This window comes from Choristoneura fumiferana, chromosome 12 (assembly GCF_025370935.1).
Source record: "Choristoneura fumiferana chromosome 12, NRCan_CFum_1, whole genome shotgun sequence".
NCBI lineage: Eukaryota > Metazoa > Arthropoda > Insecta > Lepidoptera > Tortricidae > Choristoneura > Choristoneura fumiferana.
This window is the reverse complement of record NC_133483.1, coordinates 3,840,236-3,868,219: the sequence shown is the minus strand read 5'-3', so window position 1 is coordinate 3,868,219 and position 27,984 is coordinate 3,840,236. Positions and strand designations below refer to the sequence as shown.

The 27,984-nt window shown below is 40.1% G+C and overlaps 1 protein-coding gene across 1 annotated transcript; it reads right to left on the bottom strand.

Moving 5' to 3' along the window:
* Positions 1-38: 38 nt before the first annotated feature.
* On the bottom strand, positions 39-27,683 carry RhoGAP93B (MyTH4 and RhoGAP_KIAA1688 domain-containing protein RhoGAP93B). The gene is given in 23 exon segments (XM_074094977.1): positions 39-1,768; positions 5,415-5,569; positions 7,370-7,610; positions 8,079-8,210; positions 9,134-9,326; positions 11,094-11,299; positions 12,960-13,116; positions 13,118-13,152; positions 13,880-14,163; positions 14,923-15,075; positions 17,178-17,294; positions 18,258-18,388; positions 19,509-19,658; positions 19,874-20,004; positions 20,726-20,824; positions 21,078-21,187; positions 21,298-21,409; positions 23,836-23,956; positions 24,241-24,383; positions 25,788-25,916; positions 26,526-26,618; positions 27,164-27,254; positions 27,443-27,683. Coding segments are annotated over 23 exon segments (3,222 nt in total). The 5' UTR covers positions 27,457-27,683; the 3' UTR covers positions 39-1,543.
* Positions 27,684-27,984: the final 301 nt, after the last annotated feature.

Here is a 27,984-nt window from a genome sequence, read left to right as displayed (position 1 = left end):
GTTTGTATTTTTCGATATGGTCAGCATCAAATTTAATTTAAAAAAATGAAAGAGTTTACCGACAATTAGGAAGGTTATTCCTATCGATAAAAAAAGATTCAAGCGTTTCTAAAATTGTCATCCATTCCCCATTGTATGTTCCATTTAGGCATCTAAATTTTTAAAGCTGCTTTTTAAATTACTTATTCTAGAATAGTAACTTTTACTCGTCGCATTTTTTCTTTCCTACTGAAACTTGCCTTTTTCGATACCAATTTAAAAGATAAACCGTAGAGTTATTTATTACAATTGCCTCATGAATTTAATTCACATTATTGCTTTCGTTCATCGAGTACTAAACTATTTATCTATACATTTGTGATGTCGAAGCAGTTTCAACCATAAGATAATTGAGTATTTCTCAAAAAGTTGTCCCGTCATGAAATTGACAAGAAATCAGTTTTGTCAAGAAATTATTAACCCTAAGGACGAGATCATAAAACATAAACTACATAAAACATCCAAAATTTCTCGACGTCAGGAAAACTCCACGAAATCTTGTGAGGAAAAAATCGTAACTTTGTAACTACATCAAAACTTTCTATTGGATCCAACAACAAAGATTATTTGAGTTTTTATCACTTTTACCACAAGGTTTTGTATATGTTTAAAAACAATATTATTTATTTTTTGTGGTGAAATAGCGTCAGGATTTTTTTTTTTATAAGTGGACAACTGAAAAATTGTAAAATGGACAACTTTTTGAGAAGTAGTCATTTGCGAGATACCTAATGGTTTCAGGATGCAAAAATTTGAACTAGAATATTATAAAACTCGTTCTATTTTCAATGTTACGAATCATTGTACTAATAAAATGACATTGGAATCTAAATCTAATGCATTTAAGTCTTCAAGTATAAATAAGAAAGAGAACTATAGCTGCCTCGCTGAAATTGTTTGTAAGGCTTAAATTTAAGATATTATTCTCAGTTATAATAATTCAGTGTAATAAAATAAATTCATTCTCACTCGACACTAAACGGCACTAAGTAGTATATAAAAAAAATCAAACACGCAATCAACTAAACGGTTCAGTCCGAACACATTGCACGTACACTTTTGTAAAGCTCAAATTCTAATGTAATTAAAATCACATTTTATTAAATATCTTTGGATACAACCAAATAAAATTACCACATACCATAGAAAAATACAAAAAATATACAAGAATGTCAAATATCATTAAGGGAATTCGGGAAGTTGCCTAGTTTTGCTTCAACGGACGCCACGTTCGCGTCATCAATTTACAACAGTTATTTTAGCTCTTCGTAAACTCACAAAGTTATCAAATCAAACAGACTAGACATTGATTATTCAAACGTGGTGTGCGTTCAAACTACACATGATATTTATTAGAGCGGTTAGCCGCCGCTCTACGTCGTTTCATCGTTAGCCGATAGCACGATAAATGTACAAACATATTGCTACCGAGTAGTTTGTACGACGATAAATCAGTCTACCTTCCCGCAGCAAGATTGTTGTTGCAATAGCTGAGATTCATCGGTCACAGAAGGTCCTGGACGTGCGAAGTGTCCAAGTTCGTGATCAGAGTCTTGAGGAAGGTCATCTCTTTGCGGGCGTTCTCCAGTATGACGCGAGGGTCCTGCGAGGTGCAGCGCAAACAGTTTGGCGCGAAAACCATCGCCAAGTTCGCTGAGTCCATTTTGGTTTGACTTACCACTTCTGGTGTGGTGAACTGCTGCAGGAAGCTTATTAGATACGTTAATACCTGTAACAGGAATCAATTTTGTAACTAATTCTTTTTGGTTCACATTTAGGGGTTTAAATCTCTCAAATAAGTGCACAAAAATGAACATGTCGCCGACTTGTTCTTGGTTCTCTATAAGGTGGTTTTCTTTAATTTTAAAAACTGCTCTAAAAAAGGCATGCTATAACGCAAAATTCTTAACGTTTCTAAAATAGTTCTACTTTCACGTTTCTCTCAAAAGAACCATATTTCAAAATGTATCTTAATCTAGATGCAGAAATGTTCTTTAAAATAAAAACCAACCATCCTTTCGAGCTGTTCCGAAAACATCGTCGGGTGACAAGCAAAAGTCACTAATTACCACCTAAAGTCAAAAGGGATAATCAAACTTATGCATAGCATCGTAAGGTTAATATTCCACTTTTTTATGCAGTTAGTGACTTTTGCTTGTCATCCGATGATGTGGAGTTGTCGCTTTTGAATAATAAGATATATTGACAGTAGGCGTCAAAGTTCGTCTTCCCTGAATTTATCCATTTTAGAATAAGTAAATAAAATGTATAAAAAAACATTCACGGAACCGTTTCCAACACGTTCAATGAATATCCATTAGATCAATTAGTCCGAACGGCGTAATCGAAACCTGCCAATCAACTCGATTATTCCAGTTTCTGTGACATAGACACAGCGTCACCTTGCTGGGAATTACAAGTCGTCACTCGTCACTACCTGCATCCGATGCATTTGCAGTTTCGCCATGTCTGTCAACTGGTATGACGCGAGCTAAGGTCAGAGCACCGATTAAAGTTGACGTGACGTCGTGTCTCATGCGTTGCATATTAATTCGTTCCATTTACTGTCAGTCGGTGCAAATGTAAAATCGTCCACTTGAATTGAACATTTTAAATTCGGACCAAAATTAACAACATCCAAAGTGAATTTTATCAAAATTTAATCGTGCTGAAAAATATTTACAACCAAATTCATTTTTGTTGTAAAATAATTAAACCCCAATCTAATATTGTCCATTATATAAATTAGGAGCAAAATTAAATACGCAATAAGCGAATGTCGTCTAAATCAAGGCCAAAACTTAGAATACAGGCACAAACGAATGATTACGGGTGGAACATACTTCTGAGTATACTTAAATACAATTGGTAGCTTTTTTTCTGCGTATACCAAATTTGTCAATTTTACCATGGGACAATATTCCATTTTCTACGAAGTTCTGGATGGACAGTTCTCCTTGTTGATGTATTTCATATTGTCATTTTTCTGCTTTGACGTATACCTATATGATTTCAGAGTTGTCCATTCTCCATTTGCACCGAATGACGTTAAAACATTTGTTCCGCTGTCCGTTGAAATCAAGTCCTTTAACTAAGCTTGTACATGTATAGTCAATTGTAGTGATGTCTCGTTTATAGATTGAAGTATAGTTATCAATCATCATGCGCATACTTGTAGTTTCTTTTATGGGTTAATGAAGGTTTTAGGAAATAATGTTGACCTTGTAACTTATAGTCACAGGAACGAGGAACAGTTAAAAACAAATAATGTAAAAAAACTTTTAATATACTTATAAGTCCGTTTTGTCCACGCCGAAATAGGTTTGTGACGAATCGTTGTATATCCCGTTTAATTTAGTTACCGTAAAACGGGGTGAGTAGGGACAAAATTGTTATAGATAAAAAATGTTCCAGTAGTATGAATTTTATAAATAGTTCAATAATGATTATAAACACTTATGGTCGACGCCATAATTCGTGAGACTAAATTGACAAGTCAATGACAGTTACAGGGTTACCAGGGTTCGACAAAATTAAATAGTGATGTAGCGGATATCGATATTCAGTGTCGATTCGACTAAATGGTGTGCTAAGGTAATTTTTTTGTATAATTTCGGGAATATTGTGTCACAATTGTCACTTTCATGAAGAAAAACGAGATCTTTAGAATAGATGAACTACTAAATACCTACTTGTTTTTGTAAGGTTGTCTTAAGTATTAGGGTGGGAATTCGGAAGTACTTTGGACAAGCGAAGAAAAACTGGTAGATATTATTTTTATGAGTAGTATTTATTAGGATTATAAATTGAGATCGATCGATCGATCGATCCCCAGCACAAAGCGGGACTTTTCTGCTCTAGAGCAGAAAAAATGTATGAAAATCCTTTATTGCATTGTTTTAGATATTTTTAAATTGCACCAACAAAGAGGCAACACAAGTATTTTTGCTATAAAATTAGCCTGTATAGTGTAAAAAATCTAGTGTTTGGTTGCTCAACCTGACGGTCTTATGATATTTGACAGATTGCGTACAAAAAATTGTTGCTACCGATCCTGCCAAAAAACAGTAAGTAGCAGTATATAAAAAAAACTTGTGTGTTTGGTTGGCCAACCTGGTGCCCATCTGAAATTTGACAGATCGCGGGTAAAAATACCTGCTATACTGGCAACTAACTCTGCCAAAAAAAAGTAAGAAATTAAAAAAAAAAAAACAAATTCGCGATAACCTTAGCATGAGTTTTTTTTTCGTCTACTATTCCTGTAATAGTTGAAAGAAAAGCAGATTATGCACCTTTATTAAGTAATTTATATTGCCCTCGTGCTTTTTAAATCTCCAAATCGGCACTCGGTGCAATAATAAATAACTTTCTGTTTGGTGCAACAATCTACTATTCTATCCCTACTCCCCCCGCAATCCCTTTACCCCGTTTTACGGTACGTTTTTTTCAAATAAAGTCTTCTACTAAAGCATCGCTTCCACCAATAATGTGCGAACCCTCGCCCGTGTTGCGAGGAATATGTTTTTCATTAACCAATAGAAACGCTTTATTTACTTCGCCTCGCACAGTACATCTCTGGTGGAAACAGCTGAGCGGAGCAAGGCGAGGTAAATGTAGCGTTTCTATTGGTTAATGAAAAACACATTCCTCGCAACATGTCTTCGCACATTATTGGTGGAAACGCAGCTTAAGTAGCTTCAATTCCGAATGACTTTATCGAAAAGGACAATTTGTGTTTAGATAAGATCTTGGGCGGTCGCTACCTGTTTTAAGTGTCTTACGCAACCAAATGCATACAGGATGCAGTGTTGTGAGGAGCGAAAATAGCGAACCTGATCGACATTTTATGTGCGAGCAAAATTCGGTGTCTTATCTATCATACCTTTAGCGGCAGCATCACCGTACTGTTTTCAAATCGAATCGCTAATCCGAATTAGTCCAGCTTGCTGGCGGCACACTCACTGGTGCGGAAGGCAAACTCACTGGTGCGGAAGGCACACTCACTGGTGCGGGCGGCACACTCACTGGTGCGGGCGGCACACTCACTGGTGCGGGCGGCACACTCACTGGTGCGGGCGGCACACTCACTGGTGCGGGCGGCACACTCACTGGTGCGGGCGGCACACTCACTGGTGCGGGCGGCACACTCACTGGTGCGGGCGGCACACTCACTGGTGCGGGCGGCACACTCACTGGTGCGGGCGGCACACTCACTGGTGCGGGCGGCACACTCACTGGTGCGGGCGGCACACTCACTGGTGCGGGCGGCACACTCACTGGTGCGGGCGGCACACTCACTGGTGCGGGCGGCACACTCACTGGTGCCGGCGGCACACTCTCTGGTGCGGGCGGCACACTCAGTACGGGGCACTCACCAGCCTGTTGAGCGGCGGCAGGCGCTGCAGCGCGCGCGTGGCGGCGCTGTAGTCGCAGCCGGCGGCGACGCAGGGCCCGTACAGCGCGTCCGGGATTAGCGGCTCGTACAGCTCGCGGTACCACAGCTTCAACAGGCTGGCCGGCGCGTGCGCGTCTGTCACAACACATAAGGCGATTATCACACTGCCGCCGCATACAGCTATGCACGGAGTAGGGCCTAGGCCGCACTACGGAAAAACCGCCGCGGTTTTTAACCACGTGAGTTTGTGAATCAAATAAACTAATGCAAGCAGCTGCACTGGCTACGCGGTGTGTTCGACAGGCGAGCTTTGCTAATGATTATTAGTCAGTAAAGTTCGTCTGTGTATAGTTGAAAAAACATTAGATACGCTCTAACGGGTGCGAATATAGTTGCGATAGAAATTTCCGAGCAAATTATAAGTTTAATGAGGGCTATCGTTTTTTGTCTTTCTAGATGGCGCCACTGTTGCGTGAGGTTTTTAAGTGTGGCTTTCAAAGTCTGTTATTACGGGCGTGAAAACAAACTTTAGATTAAAATCATATTTAATACACCTTAAAACCGTACCATAAAAATATCGAGCAACCACAGTCTTGCGTAGTCCCGTTTTGTTCGGAAAAAAAGGGAGGACAAAAGTTGTCGAAAGGCAAAACTGTCTCAAAACACAGACATTAATTGCCCCTTATCGTATAATTGCCATAATTAATTTCAGGTAATGCAAAATATTCACAAAATTATACTAATTATAAATAAACCCGCGTAGCTCACCCAAAAACTATGAGATTTGACATTTCGGAGACCTCACGCTACACTAGCGCCTCTAACGGCGAATTCATACGCGATAGCCCTCATTGACTTTTGATCTCAAATAAATATACAATGTAATACGGTCATGCAAGAAAATTAATTGGGCAAGAACAACCAAGCACTTTTAACCCTAGGTCAGGCCACGTTCGTAGACGTAATATGAGCAAATATTATGTTTTTTTATGTGTTAAATCCGTGGTGGCCTAGTGGTTTGACCTATTGCCTCTCAAGCAGCAGGTCGTGGGTTCAAACCCCGGCTCGCACCTCTGAGTTTTTCGAAATTCATGTGCGGAATTACATTTGAAATTTACCACGAGCTTTGCGGTGAAGGAAAACATCGTGAGGAAACCTGCACAAATCTGCGAAGCAATTCAATGGTGTGTGTGAAGTTCCCAATCCGCACTGGGCTCGCGTGGGAACTATGGCCCAAGCCCTCTTGTTCTGAGAGGAGGCCTGTGCCCAGCAGTGGGACGTATATAGGCTGGGATGATGATGATTATGTTTTTTACAACATTTGCTCAACGAAATTACATCTGTTTGTTTTAAGGGGTGGTACATAATTCTTTCCCATGGAATATGGAACGTAGCCGTAGGACTCGTGACTTATGATGTGGTAGATGCACTACACGTTGCTATTGGCATATAAAAGAATTTAACTTTGTTAAGTCTGTGAAGAATTCGTTAATCGCTGTCGGCGGACACTGCCTTGTGGTTTGACTTATGGTATCTAAAGCAGAGGGTTGTGGATTCGATCCTAAGCACCCTTGAGTTTTTCGAAATTTTGTATGTGCGATTACATTTAGAGTTTACTATGACTTTTATCTAAAATATAAAATTCTCGTATATAAAGTTCACAATATTTATGACCAAACTCCTCCGAAACGGCCTGACCGACTTTTATGTTTTTTTTTGTGTATATTCGGTAGATCTGAGAATAGGACGTAAACTATTTTTCATAATTCTACGCGGACGGAGTCACGTGCAACAGCTAGTAATAAATAATAAAATAAAATATAAACGTTTTTCTTTTTGAGAAAGCAATTAAAAACCTATCCTTTGTTTCGACTTTTGAACGACATTAGCAATCTTAAGTGTGCCTCTATATCAAAACTTAATGTAGCCACTCACCAGTCAAAGTGGAAGCATCAGGCAGCTCCCAGTTATCTATCTTGGCTTTAAGGGCGTTAACTTCATCGACGTCCGCGGACACCCTGAATATGCCTTCGGTGTCGCGGCCGTTGAGGGCGAGCACTTGTTGGGACAACGCCACCTGCACCCACGGCAGCTGCCGGTTGGGGAAACGGTCCTTCTGCAACGCCATCACCTCTGATAGCGTGTTGCCGAACATTGATTGCCTGAATATCTGAATCTGTGGGAGAAAAAGCACAATACTTTGTTTACCTTTTGAACGCCACAGTCGGCAATACCCGAAAAAAAAATGGCTGAAAATCGTGCCATAGGCACCGCGTCGGCATTTTCAGCTGTCGTGTTTTACCCACTGTGGCGTTCAAAAGTTTAAAAGAAGCACCTAGGTGATCGGTAAATGCTTTCTGAATGATACTGTAGTACACCGTGTGTTAAAATCAACCCGAAATATTCAAGCCTAGAATAGATACGAGTACATCTATACTAATATTATTAAGAGGAAAGATTAGTATTTTTGGGTTTGTTACGAATTAACTCAAAAACTTTTTTTTTATTGTGCCCATGCGAAGCCTCGCACACTGGGGGGCGCTGTGCTAGTTATTAATAAAAGAAATATAATAAATAAATAAATAAAGTATGCTGTGGACATGTGTAGGACGTAGAGAGAGTAGCTCAGAGATGAACGGCTCACCCTGGCCTGGTCGATGTCCTCCGTGGTGGGTTTCCGGGGCTGCCGCTTGCCGCCGAAGCCGATCCGCTCCAGCCGCTTGCACGCCACCCCCGCGTAGTGCGACACTTGCACGTGAATCGGCCATTTGCCAACCTGACGACAACCACTATGACAGTTAGTAGTGGTTTCTAGACTAAAGACATTAGCCAAATTTTTAGGGTATAGTATCACTTCGTCTAAAACTATGTACTTTATTGGGCTACTCATCGACATATATACCTTACGGCACTAGACTGGCTGTTAAGAACAAAACGTGCGGGCATCAATCATCAATATTACTGTGTCAAAGTAACCCCTGTCACGGACGTCAACAAACTATAGTGAACTGTTTAAAAAAATGCGCTGTGAACTAATTTTGTGCACTGTGTTGATGTAAGATACATGTCATCATCATCCCAGCCTATATACGTCCCACTGCTGGGCACAGGCCTCCTCTCAGAATGAGGGGGCTTGGGCAGTTTTTCCCACGCGGGCCCAGTGCGGATTGGGAACTTCACACACACACCGTTGAATTGCTTCGCAGGTTTGTGCAGGTTTCCTCACGATGTTTTCCTTCATCGCAAAGCTCGTGGTAAATTTCAAATGTAATTCCGCACATGAATTTCGAAAAACTCAGAGGTGCGAGCCGGGGTTTGAACCCGCGATCCTCTGCTTGAGAGGCCATAGGTCAAACCACTCGGCCACCACGGCTTCTTAAGATACATGTACATAGATGTCAATGGCTACTATACTCGTATTTAATCTCAGAAATGAGGATATACGTAGAATAACGAGGGTCACTGACATAGCCAATCGAATTACTTCGTTGAAGTGGCAATGGGCAGGCCATATAGCACGGAGAACAGATAGCCATTGGGGCCGAAAAGTTCTCGAATGAAGACGAATCGGCAAGCGCAGCGTAGGACGTCCAACGAGATGGACGGATGACTTGGTTAAAGCCGGTTCACGGTGGATACAGATAGCTTCCAACCGATGCAACTGGAGGTCTATGCAGGAATGATGATTACACATCTTACCTCTGGGAAGGCGTCAGCGAAGGCGGGGTCGCGATGCCGGTTGACGTAGTTAGTGAGGGCGGGCTGGAAGGCGGGCGAAGGCGGCACGAAGGCAAGGCAGACGGCGAGTAACTCCCAGCCGCGGAGCAGAGAGTCCCGGAGCGGGTTCTCCGTGGTTTGCCGGCACAGCTGCACGTACAATTCGTCCCGAAGCCTACAAACAAACGGTATGAATTTACACCGTACTCTACTCCTGTTAGTTACTCTACTTTAGGGGTCCACGGGAGACCTGACGGGGGCCCACGTTGGCGTGAAAGAAAGATGGGGGTTTTATGGCTACTTGCTGGAAACACATAAATCTCGAGTTAGCGTTAAACTCAGTTTAGTATAATAATAATAATAATAATAATAATCATTTATTTCAAGTAACATGACTCATAGAAAATACAAAAGAAAAGAGAAAAAAAATACACATCATAGAAACAAAATACACTTGACAAATTATTGTCAAACTGTATGGAACTGTCAAGCTTAAGAATGGATTATGTAAGTATGTATGTATGTAAACTCTTTATTGTACAAAAGAAAAGAAACAAAACACAAATGACAAACTTTAATTAACTTTATTTTTTTATAATTATCTACTAAATCTAGATTTATTTTTTCCTGCAAACCGGCCTTAGGATTTTTGGGTATATAGTAGAAATGTAGCAGCATGGGATCTACCGAAAACAGTAAAACTTTGACAGTGGCCTACGAAGAAACAAGTTTAGAAACCTACCGCATCTCATGTCGCGAACTGACATGAGATTATCAAAACAGTAAGTAGAATAGAAACACAATCATTAAACTTTATTTTGGTATGATTGTTGAGGAGAATAAAAAAAATAGATTTTCACTGAGATGGTGAGTTTTTGAAGTGCTGGTCCGGCTGAAGCTGAATAAATAAAGATCATGGGACACTTGACACTAATTGACCCAGTCCCAAACTAAGTAAAAAATTTGTATGCTGAAAGGCAAGACATGAAGGACAGGACATAAAATTATTGAACATCTATATATTCAATTTAATAATTGTATATAATCTTTATCTTTTATCTTTAAGCATAGCTTGAACTATGTATACTAGTCAACGGATAAACATACTTATATAGATAAATACATATTAAACATACAAGACCCAAGTACAAACATTCGTATTATTCATACAAATATCTGCCTCGGCCGGGAATCGAACCCGGGACCTCAAGCTTCGTAGTCAGGTTCTCTAACCACTTGGCCATCAGGTCGTCATCATCATCAGCAGCCGGAAGACGTCCACTGAATAAAGGCCTCCCCCTTAGAACGCCACAATGAACGACAACACGCCACTTGTAACTCCCACAATGTCGTCAGTCCATCTAGTGGGAGGCCTGCCAACGCTTCGTCTTCCGGACGCTCAGTGATCTACACAACCTTAAAACGCCACAAAACGCTGATCATCGACCCGCCACTGTTTAAAATAAATAAAAAACCGGCCAAGTGCGAGTCGGACTCGCGCACAAAGGGTTCCGTACCATTATCTATACAAAATTAGACAGCAAAAAAAATTTAAAAAAATTGAGTTTTTTGTATGGGAGCCTCCCTTAAATACTTATTTAATTTAATTTAATTATTTATTTTTAAAGTGATTAAACAACTAAAGATTCTGTTAATATTTCAAGCGTGTACCTGTTGCCGTTATTAATATCAAGCAAAAAAAAACGGCAAAACAATCATGTTTGTTGTATGGGAGCGGGAGCCCTCTTTAAATATTTTTATTCTGTTTTTAGTATTTGTTGTTATAGCGGCCACAGTAATACATAATCTGTGAAAATTTCAAGTGTCTAACTATTACGACTCAAGAGATAGAGCCCTGTGACAGTCAGACAGCGGAGTCTCAGTAATAGGGTTCCGTTGGCACACATTGAGTACGGAACCCTAAAAAAACATGCGAACTTACTTTTCATTGGTGAATGTCGCATGCAGTATGTCCTGCGCCACAGAGTTAAGCGTCATCCCGGGCCGGGCTTTCCTGTCGCCCATGTATATCTGGACCAGTCGGAACAGGTCGATGGCCGCCTTTTTGTGCGGCTTGTCCCAGTCCGCGCCCACCATTGGCGCGCTGATCGAAGAGGAGGTCCACGAGAGCATGTCGCGGACTGACGCCTGGGGGAATGACTTTAGTTAGGTTTAGAACTTATTTTAGTATAGGTGTAATGACAGTTATTATAAATAATATTAATAAATATCATGGGACACTTGACACCAATTTACCTAGTCCCAAACTAAGCAAAGATTGTGCTATGAACACTAAGGCGACGGATAAACATACTTATATAGATATGTAAATAAATCGAACCATTGTGTTTGTAGAGTCAAACCATTAGATTCTGACCCACCGTAGAACATTCTCAAAGTTTCTCGATGAGGGCTACGGTATAGATGTCGCTAGCGTCACTGCTTAAGTGGCTAAATAAGAAACAAACAAGCTGAGATATGTGGTGCATAGGGGAAATTCGTGTGTCCGTTGACCAGCAGTAGAGCTGTCGGTAGGCCACCAACAAGATGGAGCGACGACTTGGTTAAGATCGCGGGATCGCGGTGGATGCGGAAAGCACAAGACCGTTTGAGTGGAGAGTTTTACGGGATGACCGTATGTCCAAAAGTGGAATTTTCGGCTGAAATACAAAATGATTCCAAAAAAACATTAACATTGTCAAAGTGTCATAATAAATTTCCTTGCCAAGCAATGCGCTGTCACTATGACTTTTTCTATGAAAAGGTTCCACAGTGGGTCACAATTCGTTGGTTCTACATACTTATATAGATAAATACATATACATATAAGCATAAACATCCAAGATCAGAGAACAAACATTCGTATTATTCAGGGATCGAACCCGGGACCTCAAGCTTCATCAGTCAGGTTCTCTGACCACTTGGCCATCCGGTCGTTAAGGACTCTATCCATTACACCGTGTCATATCATGACCGTATGTATAGCAACGCGTCAGGCAAAACTTGTATGTATGCTTTGTATCGAAAATGAGATTATGCCCACTAGCAGGTTCCGTAACGAATCGTCGCCGTCGCGTGTCATTTATGCGTCTGACATTCCGTTATTGATACGGTGCAGTGAGTAGGGACCTTTATAACCTTTCTTAGTTAGTCTAGAATTCATGATGAATTGGTCATCATGTACTGTAATGTCATGTAAACGTTTTTATCAATAAAGAAATAAATAATAAATAACAATATTTATCACTGCAACATTTGGTACAATGCTACAATACAAATATGCTTTCCCAAAAATTACATCGTAGATTTTTTTAAGGTTCCTCGTAAAACACCCGCGCCGAATTTCGTTTGTCTAATCCAAGTGGTTGAGATTTTGAGATATTATCCGATCCGGAAATATCGGGATAAAAGTAGCTTATGCGTTATTTCAGGAGTCTAACTATCGAGCGGCCAAGGTGATCAAAGTACGGAGCATGCAATATATCGTCACTACTTTAAAAAAAAACTCGTATCTCAAAGTAGATAATTTTCTGAGTGGACCTTATAAACATTACGTCAAGGTTAAATTTTGTTGACATAATGATTTTAGATACGAGATTTTTTTCAAAGTAGTGACGATATTATTAATGTTTTAGAGTTCGCGTTTCTATATTTATGATCTCCTTGGCCGCTCCGAAATATCTGATGGCAACTGTACATAGCAAATTTCATCAAAATTCATCCAGCCGTTATAGCATGAAGTAACAAACATACAAACACACAGTCACAAACTTTCTCATTTTACTGGTAGGATTCTATGGTCTCTGACCTTTTTCCTGAAGATCCCCTTGTTGAAGTTGAGATGGTCTTTGGCGAAGATTTCGATGTCCTGTTCTACCGGCGGGCGCGTGTGCAGGGCGGCGTGCGCCCTAACCGGGCTGTACAGCGCCGGCGCCTCCGCCCCCGCCGCGCCCGCGCCCGCGCCCCGCCCCCGCCCCCGCCCCGCCGCCGAGCGACGACGTCTGACAAACAAATGCACTCTGAAGACGATCCTGTTTACGTGCGAGCATTTGACATTTTCAAATTAAACATTATAAATCAAACATCGATGATATTGCAAAATACAAAATATTGACAAACACAGAGAATTATTGAAATGAAATGGTCAAAATTAATTATTACTCTGTATTTTTTTTAATATAATGTAAATGATAAAAAACAAGAAAAAAGCACACTGCTGTCAAAAAAAATTGAGTTTACTCCGTCATCTATAAAAACATGACCATCTGGATTCGTCCCTACTAACTAGGTGTATTCCAAATAACCTAGTTTGAAATGAGACATTATAACTAAGATTAGATAGCAAGGAGACCGAATTTACATACACGTCACTTTTATATTACCAAAAATAACAACAAAAAAAAAACAACCGAATTGATAACCTCCTCCTTTATTTGAAGCCGGTTAAAAAAATCATATAAAATCCTTATTTATCTAAAACAGTGCAAAATATGCAACTTAACTTAAATGTTCGTTTGACACGTTAAATTATCCTTTTGTTAGATTTTTTCCACATAACTTCACAGCTAGTGTACGTTGGGCGTTTAAAAAACGCGCTGACCTAAGGGTTCTACTCCAAAGTTCGAAATTCAAATTCCATATCATACCATCCCTCTTACTTCTTTATATAGTATCTGAGCAGGACGCACGATACGAAGTTCGGAGTGTAAGACCGCATATAAAACTTACCCGATGTATACCAGGCGACGGCTGCCGATCCCTATCGAACCCGACAAACGTATTGTAATACGCTACGCCGTGGTTCATATACTCGACGTCGGCCGGACGGTGAGCGTAAGAGTGCGGCAGATACACGCCGGAGCCGTCGTCGTCGTCCGGCGTCCGGGCGCCGCCGTCCGACGACTCGTTGTCCGGCTCGTGGCCGGACAGGGAGCGGGACTCCGAGCCGGAGCGGGAACGGGACGAGCCGGACTCGTTGTCTGAGCCCGAGCCGCCACCGTATCGACTGCGACCTGCAACAATTAGCCTATTAGTCCAATTTTAAATTTACGTCGTTTTTTGTGATCCGGTTTTTTTTTCGTTAGTAGTTCTGGTTACATCCGCTTTAAGTAGCAATTGTATATAAAATAATCATCATCATCATCATATCAGCCCTGCACTGTTGGACATAATGAAAATGTCCTCCATATACACCCAGTTGTATCGTTTGTACGCGTCCTGCATCTACCGTGAACTGAACCCGCAACTTTAACGAGTTCATCGGTCCATTCCGTTGGTGGACGTCCTACGCTCCGCTCGCCGATCCGTGGTCTCAATTTGTGAACTACTCAGCCCCAACGAGCAAATTCTTCAAAGAGCTAATTCACTAAACACACATCGAGGGTATTCTGGCAAGTGCAAATTTAAAAAAAAAAGTTACATACATAGGCATACTCAATGTTTTCTGCTTTATTTATCTAGAAGAACCGTATAAAAAATAAATATTGTGCACTTATCCGGTTCTGCCAGAATACCCTCGATATGCAATTTCTTTATTTAACCGGCGTTTGCAGCGTACTGGTCAATGCGTTTCTAAATTCAGTCTTCGCACATAAAATATCGCCCAGAACGTTAACCCATATATGCCCAGAACTATTTCTAGTCTCCAATATCTTTCATTCGCTAGACGTGACAGATAAGAGTTTTCATTTACAAATTCGCGGGTTTTTGCACGGTTCAAAAACGACTCACTGGGCATATATGGGTTGTTCCCTCAAAGCACCAGTCCTTACTGGAGAGTTTGGCCTGCTGTATGATATAGTCCTGGAGCGGCAGTAGATGCTGCATGCCCCGGAGGTCCCAGTTGCAGTACAAGGGGGAGCCCTCTTCGTCGTCCTCGTCCGCGTCTAGCGGGGACTCCTCCATGTCCCCACCCCGCTTGTGACCTGGTCAAAGCAAACAATCAATTTACAATCGATGATTCAATGTCGAGGTTGAAAAAGACTATCGGTTGGCCGCTGTACGGTAGCTTCAGTGTTCGGTAAAAATCAAAGCAAGTTAAATTTGGTAGGCAACATGTCTTATGATCGGATTTTTTTTTAACCCCCGAGGGGTGTTATAAGTTTGACCGCTATGTGTGTCTGTCTGTGGCACCGTAGCTCTTAAACGGGTGGACCAATTTGAATGCAGGTTTTTTTTATTTGGGAGCAGGTTTTCTAGCGATGGTTCTTACACATGTTTCATCAAAATCGGTTCAGCCGCTTTTGAGATATTGAACTTTTTAAATAGGTAAAGTCGTTTTAGGTGGTTAAAGGTCAAAAGTTGTTAATGTTTTAGAAATTACAAAAAGTTTATGGTTTCAGACAGTAGCATAGCAGTAGCATCAATAATCATAGTTTAAAAATCCCACTGAAATTCAGCGTTGCTGCTTAACCTGCCCTCTCCCAGAGGCACAAATTTGTGCCCAAATTCCTTTGATCCTGTTATCCTGGGAGATGACAGATTAAGCAGCAATGTTGCACAAGAAAAATCTTTACGTTAAGTTTTTTTTTTACTGACTGTACATTTTGCTATCGTACTTGCATTCATCCAACCCTACGAACAAATAATAAGTCAGGAATTGTAACTGCGCTATAAGCACGCATACCGTGTCCTGCGCTAATGTGCGCATGCGCGACATTTAATTTTGACTGACATTTATTTTGCAAGTTCAGTGAGCTCACGTCGAATTTTCGCATTTTTGATCGTGAACAGCTCTAAATTATCATGCCAACGTGTGTTATGAAGTGGTGCAGGAACAATGCAAAATTAAAATGTCCAGGGATCACTTTCCACTAGTAAGTAGTCGTAAAATTAGATTTATATTCAAAAAAATTCAAATACTTCACTTATCACTTATCAGTTGGAGATGGTCAGTATTATGCAAAATCAAGTCAGTGGTCCATGGCTCACGTAATGTAAATGACAGTTTCCTCACCCCTCTTGATACTTTCCTCTTTCCTGTATCGCCCAAACAATAGGTACAAACAGTCTTTATATGTTTTACGATTTTTAGTATGAATAATATAAGATACAATAGTTTAATGTCCACTGCTCATCACCTTTTCCAAAAGATTGCTTTTTCCGATGCAGAGACGTTCATTATTTAAGAGTTGTGGTGCTTCACCACCCGTTCCATTTCACCATATGCATTACGAGGAGCAGAAATTGCTTAGCAACTGCGCTAATAAATTGAAACTAAACCCGTGAAATACTTGTTATTGAGTAGTACCTAACTCCGGTGGTCAACTGTGGTCTTCACTGGTCTTTATCATTAGTTCCACTTCATCAAATGATGATGTTCAAGAGCAAATGCACGAGTCACTACTAAATATATCCAAATTACCATAGGTGTCCCTACAATATTTGAAGAGTTCCCTCGATTTCCTTAGGATCCAATCATCAGATCCTGATTTTGCGCCTATGGGACTTAATTAGAGGTATTCCTATACAAACGAAAAAAAAAATTCCTCAAATCACACAGTAACAGCCAAAAAATACAACCGAATTGATAAACTTCACCTTTTCCTTTAATTAAGTCGCTTAAAAAACAAGCTGTCATTATAAATATATGACACGTCATTGAAACGTTAGATATAAGAAGTGATCCGTCTGAACTCCATCTGTTTCTGAATTTTAACCAATCAACAAGAACGTCTATTTGCAACCTTGAAATTGATTCGTATTTGATTCATGTCGTTTTGGTTTTAGGTATGGCCACTTTTTGTGTGGTTTTGTTCTGAGTTACGCTTCCTGACTTACTCGTATTATTTATTCGTAGATCCAACCTACATAATGCATGCCAAATTTTAAGTAAAAACTACAACTACGCGAAGCTGGAGCACGTCCCTTCACTAGTATATGCAATACAGTATGAAACATTTTGTAAAAAGCTGAAAATCGCATTAAAATCCGTTGCGTGGCTAGATCTAAACGTACATAAAGACAGACAGACAGTGGGTAGTGATTTTATTTTACACTTAGTATGTAAAGAAGATAAAAATCTTACGTCGTGATTTAGTCCGGTCTCTAGGCGCCGTTGACCGCTCTAGCCGTTGGTTGTGTTTCTGGAGATTGGGTTCCGTCAGTGGTGGGTCCAGGTTGATGCATTTGATCTTATAATTCACTGTGAAATAAAATATAAAATGAAATTTCCGTATAGAAGTTGTTTTAAAAAATATTTCAGCAGAAGGTTAGTACTAAACACTGCTTTAGTCACGCTTTTGGCGCCGTAAAATTTAAACATCGATCAATGTATGAAAACACTTGTTGACCGGGAACTTTCTTGCTGGCTTGACCCAACCATTCTGCGATAACGGCGAACAGGCAGTCTAAGGGTATCCGCTAACTCGCGCGGGTGCACGGCTTATCTTGGCGCGGCGTGCTCGTTTCATGCATTAGAAGAGTAAACAATTTTGACGAGTCTTTTTATTGAAAAACTTTTTTTTTAAACAGTAACTATTACTTATGATACCAAAAGCATGTAAATGATCATATGTCCTTTCTAATTGTTACATATTTGCTGTGACTTATTTTCAAGTGTTTTTCAATAAAAGACACATCAAGATCGCTTACCTTCTTTCTAATGCTAAAAAAAAACGAAGTATACTTAATAGCGCACTGCTGCATGAGGCGGGTCTTTGCTCTATTGAAACCTATTGAAACAGCACGCCGCGCGGACGCCCGCGTCGAGCAGCCACGCGAGTTAGCGGATACCCTAAAGAGATGGTTGGACGATCCACAAGTATGTCATGATCATGATCTGCCCAAGGTTAGAGACGAGTATAAGGAAGCAGAGCTTTCTTGCCTATAAGTAAAGGTCACAGCTCATTAGAGCCACCCGGCACCCGACCAGCACCGCCTTGACTTTCGGCGTCCACTCGTTGTCGACAGTTAGTCCACGGGTGGACGCCGCGTTGACAACGAGTGGACCTCGCGTGGTCAACGAGTGGACGTCGCGTGGTCCACGAATTTCCGAGTACTCTATTATGAAATGAGGGTAGGGAGCGCCGCGGATCGGGTGCCGGATGGATCTAATGAGCTGTAGCTTTAAAACACCTTAAAGGTTATTAAAAAAAACTGTAGATACCAGCAGCCATGTTGTCCTGTTCATTGGCTGAAGCGAGCCTCATGAAGGTGTGGTGATCGTGACGCTTGCTGCTGCCTGAAGACACCGAGCTTTTGCTAGAAGTATGCCGCTCCGGCTCTGCCACTTGCCGCCTGCAAAACCAATATATAATTGGGTCAATTTGGATCAATTAACTTTAAAGTCAATTCAATTCCATATGGGTTCATATCCATTATAACTTGCCCAAAAACAGTGTATACACTGATGTCTGCCGTTGACCTCATGCATAACCAGTTTTTCAGAAATCCCAACATGACCCTCATTGACCCCTGCAGTGTCTCGTCACAAAGGCATAAAGCAGGTCTACATAAGCAAATTTTGAAATGTTCCTGTCCTGCTTATAATAGTAAAGAGCGACAAAGAAACTTTAATCATGATGCGCACCCGGCTTAAACAGTTGTCATTTATCGTAAAGTCCGAAATGTATACGAGTATTTCCAATGTATTTTTACAAATTAAATTATTAAATTACTACGTTACAAGTAAATACAAAAGAATATAAATATCGGATTTTAATAAAAAAATATCTATTTACTATCACACCATTAAATAATCGAAGCTAAAAGAAGAGAGATAAATAAAACTATTTGTCACGGTTCATTTAGGACTAAAGAATTTGTCAAATGTAATGCCACAGATTATGTTATGTCTGAATTTTTGCAATGGAACGTGGCTGTCTCATTGTGACGTCATCCAGCGTATTTCGTAAATAATTATAAAAAATTAAATACTCATCCAAATTCAAAATCAATGAAAATCTTTCCTAAAAACTGCAACCTTCCTCAGGCCTCTCTTCTGTCATGCCTTCCTTCCTTAAAAGTATATCCCTAGTAATTCCTTCATGGTTCATATCCTAAGCAAAAAAAAAGCAAATAAAGTGTATCACTGATGTCGCCTGAGTTATGTGACAGCATAACATGCACTTAAAAGTAGATTGACCCAATTCCCACCAATGATTTGTTGAATGGGTCCCACTGAAAAACAGCGCTGCTGGTTGCCACATTCCTTTCTTTCTGTGCCTCTCTCTCCCTCCCCTCTCCCTATGCACCCGTGACGCCCACATTCAATGGCAACGAGGAAACTCGTATGGTTTTTTTAGTGGGAGCCCCTTGTAGGAGAGCCCTGCTGTTTCCCCAAACAGGGCTGGATGTATGGGGCGTATTTTCCACGCCATAAAAAATGAATATACCTCATCCTACAAGAAGTACAGACCTGGTGAACTCCCTGGGCGGGTGCCAATTCGGCGTGTTATGTCTCAAGTCGAGGCTGGTCTGTCGGAAGGGTTTGTCGACACTGTACGCGGCTTGTTTCTCGAAGCGGTCGGGGCGCTCTGTCTCGCTCACACGCTCCTTATCTAGGTGTCTGCGACAGAAACATTCAATTAACATTGGAAATTTCTTTTTAATGTCAAAGTTCGGTTTCGGTTAAAAATTCAATTTCGGTTCTGGTTTGTTTGGACAAACCGGGACAGTTGGCTTTGAAAATGTCTCTTCGGTAAATTGTTAGTGGCAGCGGGCGGCACAAGTGGTTCATAAAAGTAATTAACAAATCGCGTATATTATATTAGTAGGGCCTACCTATCGGAGTACCGCTCCCGCGCATGTCTCGACAGGGCGTGGGGCCGCTCCAAGCTGTGCAGCACGCGCGCCCCCGCCGCGTCCGTCGCCAACGAAATGGAAGACACCAGCGATGGCCGCGCCGCAGACGTCTGCCAAACGAAACATAGGGCACGTTCCACTAAACGCCAAGAACGCCGGCGACCACAACCGCTGAAATTGCTGTTACACTAACGTTCACGGGCGTCGTTGGCGAATGTTATAGGTGGAACGCACATTTTAAGTAAGCACTGTACGGCTCGCAATATGGCGGCATTGTTGCATTGACTGCATTGTGAATTTGTGGTTGCTTGATTGATCAAGTTCTGATAACATGTTGATGACGGTGACAGTTCCCGCCACGTTTTGGTAAAAGCCCGCTCTGATCCACAAATTGTGTTGGTGAAGTAGGCGCGACCACGCGAACAGTGACGTCATCTATGACGTTGAGGGATCACTCGCAACGACCACAGGCCTTAGATGGAACGATACAGAGGGTGTTATAATCGTGTCGGGCGTTTAGTGGAACGTAGCCATAACAACTTCATCATCATCATCACACAATTAAGTGGGTGGCAACAGCAGCAAAAGATTATATTATGTAAAACATAAACATTCCTCACAGTTTGCTCTTAAATTTTACTGAAATAATGTTTGCATATCAATGAAAAACTCGATGATTTTTTTGCGGTAAGTCACACTGTGATACGGTTTTCAAATATTGTAAATAGACTCTTTATAATGGACCATTCAACCCCCTTTCCGCTTGACAGGTATTTTTGTAACACTACGCCGTGTAAACAAACTAAAAGCCCTTTAATTACTCTTAATTACCTGCAAGAACGGTGTGGGTTGCGGCTTCTGCAGCGGACTGCTGGGACTCTGCGGGGATGCAGACTCGCAGGACGAACCGCCCGCAGACTGCTGTTTTAGCTGCAACAACAGATGCGAATAACACTCACGCACCGAGGGCTCCGTAAATGCGAAAGTTTGTAAGTCTGTTCGTTTGTTTGTTACCTCATCACGTCTAAAACCGGTGAACCGATTTAGATAAAATTCGGTATACAGATAGTTTGAGTACTGGGGAAGGATCTAGGGTATTTTTTATTCCGGAAAATTGCATAGTTCCCGCGGGATAGCGATAAACGATTATTTGGTATGACTTTCTAGAAATAATAATTTTTACCTTCCGTTTTGTCAGTGGGGTACTCTCCACAGATTTGAAGTATTTTTCGTGCATTGAATCATCCGATGCATCTTTCCTAGGTGATATAAAACTGCCGCTTCGATTCAGACCTGCAACAGTTTAGTGTAATTTAGTTAGATGACCGTAACTATAAGGCACAAAAAGAATAAAAAGTAATTTGGGCCAATAAAAAAATACATTCATGTAAAACATAATGTACCTGAATGTGGCGACCACTTCTCTGTATCGAGCTGTGGCGCCGCCGCGCTACTCCTCTTGCGCAGCTGTGGCGTGCAGACGGGCGCGCCACACGCCGCCGCCGCAGTTAGTTCCTGCCACAAAAAAAAACTTATAATGGGAGCGGATTTACATGTAGTAGTATGTATAATAAATGCGAAAAACGCGGCATTTTACCCGAGCCGTTTATATCTACTTGAGCCGCAGGCGAGGGTTGATAGTTAAGTCGAGTGTAAAACGAGTTTTATGAACATGTTATAGTTGATTGACCCCTTCAGTCAATTTACCATATATTTGCCTTTGCCAAAAGCAAACAAAACATAGACTGCCCGAAGGAGGGTTATGTTTTTGAACAAACGAGTGCGAAGCGCGAGCGAAGCAACTCCGTTTCAGCTGGAGCAAAAATAGTTTCGTATGTACGGCTGTCTGTTTTCGTCCACAGTCCGCATTTCTCAAATGATTCTCGTGAAAGTTTGTGAGCATGCTGATTCCGTTTGTTTTTTTTAATGGCGCAATCGTGGCGTTGACGAAAAAAAAGGACTCGCGAATTTTTCAGCTTATAGAGCCTCTAATCTTAGAAGGTTTGTAAGTTACGAATAAGAAAGCATATTTTTACACCACACTTTAAAAGCAGATCAGGAACACGACATAAACAAGTGGGTCATATGCAAAGCATATGTAAATAGAAACTCGTTTCTTTAATCCACTGTTAGGGCTGTTTACATAAAGCACAAACTTGGATATGGATTGCGGACTGACGCATAACGCAATGCGAAGACAAGACAAATCATCTGTCTACAACTCAAACTTTTATGGGCAAGTTTAAAAAAAACGAACGCCCCCCTTTACGATTTACATATACGTAATACTTCATTCTAACAATTTTATTTAAATCTATCCCTTAATTCAAAAGATCTAAGCATACAGACGGCGGGAAACGACTTTATTTTATACTATGTAGACCCATACGGCGGACATGTAATATGGCAGACATATTATTTGTGGATCATAGCGGCCCACTGAGAAGGGATTCAAAGTTCCAACAGCAGGGCTACTACGAAACACGAAACTCGAAGTTTGTGTCGTGCGGTCCCTCTGACACTTATACTATTTAATACGAGAGCGAGAGGGACGGTACGATACGAACTTCGGACATTACTAGTTAATATACTGGAATAAACGGATTATTTGCGTGTATGTTGACGACTGCATAATCCATCAGTTAGCTGTGGAGCCGTAACAACTCAATTCCCATCGTATTCGCCTAAACCCATCCACAAAAACTTAACCTTTACCTTTGCAAAAGCAAATTTCGTGTTATATAAACCATTAATTTAATCAAACGCGCCCACTTCCAAGGCGTTAGCAAATACAAAACCAATCAACAGGCAAGGGCAACATTATTCAGTCCTAAAATAACAAAACCTTCGCCCACGCCAATTATTTGTATTTCTTCGTTAAATTAACGGAAACCACCTTCATAACCTACTAGCTGTTGCCCGCGTCTCCGTCTGCAGGAACTAGGTAAAAAGAGTCCTATTTCCAGGTTATAAACTATCTGTAAAGAGCCGTGGTGGCCTAGTGGTTTGACCTATCGCCTCTCAAACAGAGGGTCGTGGGTTCAAACCCCGGCTCGCACCTCTGAGTTTTTCGAAATTCATGTGCGGAATTACATTTGAAATTTACCACGAGCTTTGCGGTGAAGGAAAACATCGTGAGGAAACCTGCACAAACCTGCGAAGCAATTCAATGGTGCGTGTGAAGTTCCCAATCCGCACTGGGCCCGCGTGGGAACTATGGCCTAAGCCCTCTTGTTCTGAGAGGAGGCTTGTGCCCAGCAGTGGGACGTATATAGGCTGGGATGATGATGATGATGATGTTTTCGTTTTTAATTGAAAACAATTTTAATTGATCGAAAAGTATTATTTGTATTGTGGTTGTATTAATAAAAGCATTTTTAAACAAGAAATATTATAAAGAATTATATTTATTAGTATTTTCGTTTCACCAATGAAATTCACGTGGTCCTTATATTCTTTTGAGCAGTAGGTATATATTAGATACATCTGGGGGCACGGTAGTACCCCAAGACGAGTCAAGCGAAGTTCAAGGGCACAAGCTACCCTTTCTCGAATCGCTTCGTCATACATGGGCGTAAGATGACAAACTCGTATTCACTGTTCATTAATTTTCTGTTATACAATACTTCTTGTAGTAACGAAATGGGCAAGCCACATATTTTGATTAATGTGTAGTTTGCGAAAATAGGGCGCGTAGAGCAAGAGCTTGGCTCTACATGAGATCTAATAACTTTTAGTCAATATGAGCCATATGGTCATGTCTTGGCAACATTTTACATGAAAATGGTTTGGTGGGGTATTATACCTATACAATACAATACAATTACTCTTTATTGTACATCAGAAATAGTAAGTGATCCAAAAAACAGGTACACAGAAAGAAAACTACAAGGTAAACAATATATATATATATATATAATTATTGTGTTGTATATATTTACCTGCTTCCTTCGCTGGGCGCTGCTGATGCTGCTGTCTGAGGAGCGTCCAGAATCGGTGTGGCGGCACATCTGTGTCGTACCGTCTTCACTCAATCGACCGCGTCGGCTGTCACCGCTGTTTCTGTATTGAAAAATATAAATATGATGACTATGATAATGACGAAAATTTTAAATTACACTCAATCATTATAATAATATGAAGTCACTTAATAGCGTTACCCTTTTCTATTAATTTACAAGCTATCATGTATCAATATCACACAGAAAATCAATGAGATGCCATGAGATGCATTTTTAAATACCTACTATGGACATGCGATTTAGAAACATTTTTGCTTATAAAAAGTAATACATATGTATGTTTTAAATACCTATATGAGAGTACATATAATAAATTTAGGTTACCTATGGTGATAATGGGATCTCCTGGTCCGCACTGGGCTAGTTTGCGGAATGGTAACATTCTTGACGTTGGCCGGAGACAGTTTACTGATGCTTGCCACCATGCTGTTGCCATTGCTGCTCACTGGGTCTATCAGCGATGGAACCTGCGTGTTTTTAAACATTAAATAAATACTAGAGTTTAACCACGGCTTCGCACGCGTAAACGATCTGGTAGTTACAATAGAAATTCTGGGATTTTACAAAATTCCCCTGGGATATCCCAAAAGTTATATAGTGATCTTCATTGAGGTTGTATTAATAACAACTGTCCAAAATTTCAAGACTCTAAACCCAGCGGTTGAAATTTCAAGATTTTATCCCTATCCCGTAAGAATATTGGGATAAAAAGTAGCCTATGTGTTATTCCAGATGTCCAGCTACCTACATACTAAATTTCATGACTCAAAAATATCCGATATTTTGATATTTATAATAAATATCGGATATTTTCGAACCCTGGGCCCCATACACGGTACGATTCGTCTGTACGATCCGTCGCTTCAGACCGATCGAAACGACGAATCGGTAGTGTATGTCAAGATTGTTAACGATTTACTTCATCGAAGACGATGTCGGAGATCGCAACAAAATCCCATGCAATCATGAATATCGTAACGATGAATTGACAGTGTATGGCTCTTTACAATCAATCGTCATGATTTTCATCAGATCGATCGTACAGACGAATCGTACCATATAGGGGCCCTTTAGGTTTCCCTTTGCTGAGAGCTTTAAGGAAGGGAAGAGTAGTACTTGGGGCAGTGCAAGCTGAGCAATAACAGTTAACGAATGCTTGTATGTACAAAGAAACAAAACTATATAATATTTTTTGTTAAATAAGGCTAAAATAGTTAGTAATTCCCAATTCGCACTGGGCCTGTGTGGGAACTACCGCTCAAGCTCTCTCATTCTGAGAAGAGGCCGGTGCCCAGCAATGGGACGTATATTGGCTGGGATGAAGGAGAAAAAATGTCACTGATATAGCTTTATTATAATTATTATAAAATGGTGATGTTTATCTGATAGCATATTAATTCAGCATTATTTTTATTTGTAAAAAAATAATAATAAGAATGAGCAAAGAGATGGTCAAGCACATGAAATTTTTTAAGAAAATACCAAAAATACAAATATCAATATAGTGACGATCAGATGGCCAAGTGGTTAGAGAACCTGACTATGAAGCTTGAGGTCCCGGGTTCGATTCCCGGCCGGGGCAGATATTTGTATGAATAATATGAATGTTTGTTCTCTGGTCTTGGATGTTGAATATGTATTTAAGTTTGTATTTATCTATATAAGTATGTGTTTATCCGTTGCCTAGTATCCATAGGACAAGCTTTGCTTAGTTTGGGACTAGGTAATTGGTGTCAAGTGTCCCATGATATTAGTTAATTTATTTATTTATGGTGATAATTTTAGTAAACCTATATTCACTTTCGGAGAATGTCTTAAGTGCCCTTTGTTATGCACTCTTTACTTAATACCATGTACGTGTAACCATTTACCTGAGGTGCTGCTTGGTTGGTCTGTGTGGATGACTCCCTTCTTTTCTGGGGATCCGTATTTTGTTTCAAAGTCTGCAATTTTGCTAGTGGTATGATATCACAATCTGTAGGCCTATGCCACACAGTTGTCTGTAACAAATTAAAATCATTATTAACATCATTATTAGCAACAAATAGCATATTTGACACCATTAACCAATAATTTTAAGACACAGATGTAATGTTAAAAAAAAAAACTTTTTTTTACAAGTTAGTACTAATCATAAAGTTTTGTATTCAGATATGTCATTGCCATGAGGCACATGTGCCACGTGGATGTATCAGTGAAACCACCCATGAGGCACCTGTGGCTCATCAAACTGTGAACTTGTTAACCCAGAAAAAGGGATAAATTAACCCCTCATTATATAAAATTGATATGGAAATGTATTGGTGCAGTTGTAGTACCTGGGAGATGCTTGGAATTATTTTTCTTTTACTCAAAAACACATGATTACTCAGAGATAAGGCCAAGCTTTATTAAATTATCTGCCCATAAAACTCTCACATTGTAAAAACTATAAAAATTGTTATAACTGTTTCTGACATCTCCAAAGTAAGCAAATTGTTTGTTTAATTTTATTACATTCTTAAAACATAATGACATGCTTAGTGTCTTTTCAGCTTTCCTAACTCGTTTTTAAATGAAAATGATATCAAATTTTGTATTCAGAAATTGTCATGTAATTATGAACATACCTGAGTAGAAGCATTGTAGTAGTAAAACCTATGTGTATTTATATCAAAAAGCTCCCACCACTGTGAAGAGTCAGTCCGTTTCACTTTTACTCCCTAGAAAAATACAAATAAAAGTAAATGGAGTAAAGTCTATTATAATTTAACTTTTAACATACAGTCTGTAAAACTATTTTATTCCCTGATTCACCATAGAATGTTGCCACAATAAGCATAATAATTTAATGATGATTATCCATATCAGATAATACAATATTATGACATTCAATGTGAAAAGGTTCTAGTGTCATGATGATTTTCCTTATCAGATAATACAATATTATGACATTCAATGTGGAAAGGTTCTAGTGTTATGATTCAGTTGATTTTAAAATGTAAATAAAAACTTAAGAGCAAGCAAGGATTAACAATCGTAAACAGTAAAGCTCCTAACAAAAGAACATCATTTCTATCTAAAATAGGACACAGTTTAGTCAATTAATTTGTTCTAATTCGAAAATAGTGCCCATTAATCTAGCAACATAGAATCTAGCAACATGAGAGTTAGTCATTTGTAGCCCACGCCAGCTACGCCGGAAGAACAACATTTCTAAAAGCTACAGGAACATATCCGGGATATTGAACCAAAAGTAGAGCATTACCTCAGGTGGGTCCCATACGCATTCCCCAGTAGTGAGGTTAGCATACATATGTTCCTTTGTCTTGGGCTCGATTATCTCCACCCATTCTACCCTGGAATAAAACATCACGAACTAATTAACTTTAGCCGCACTGTAACAACGCGAAACGACGAGGAAGGAAGAGTGCAGGGCGTGACATTAGCGATTTCCGCGTACTTTATTGATTTTGCAACTTTCAACTGAGGATATCGGAAGTAAATTTGACACTAATTTATAAAAAGCACTAAAACACGATATTACCTTTCCGAAGACATTTTTCCGAAAAGAAACTCTTTCCTAGGATTTGTTATTCATCGTAAACAATCTAATCTACCTAAAATACGGACGAGGACGGTCAGAAACCATCCATGTTTACGATAAGTACGTTCCACTTGCTACTTGTGATGCGAGTTGTTGCGACAGTTGCGTTTAGCTAGCAAGTTCAGTTGCGACAGACAAAGCAATGTTTCAATAATTTCGTCAAATTGTTTGTATTTTTACACTTGAGAAATTATTATTGAGTATACAATGGAATTCAGTCCAATTCCTTCCTGGCAGAAATACAGTGTTTGTAAATTGAGTAGAAACTGCAATTAAATTGAAGGTTGAAGAAATCGTATAAATAATTCGCATTCCAACCAATCGCTATCGAACTAGAATTGAGTCGATTATCACTTGTATACCGCCCGCAGTACATATTTTTTCCAATAGTAACACTTTCTTTAGTTAGATGAGTTTGGTTAGATAGATGCATTAGATGTCACTAAGCGAAGGCGTTACCAAAGTAAGTTAGTATTAATTAA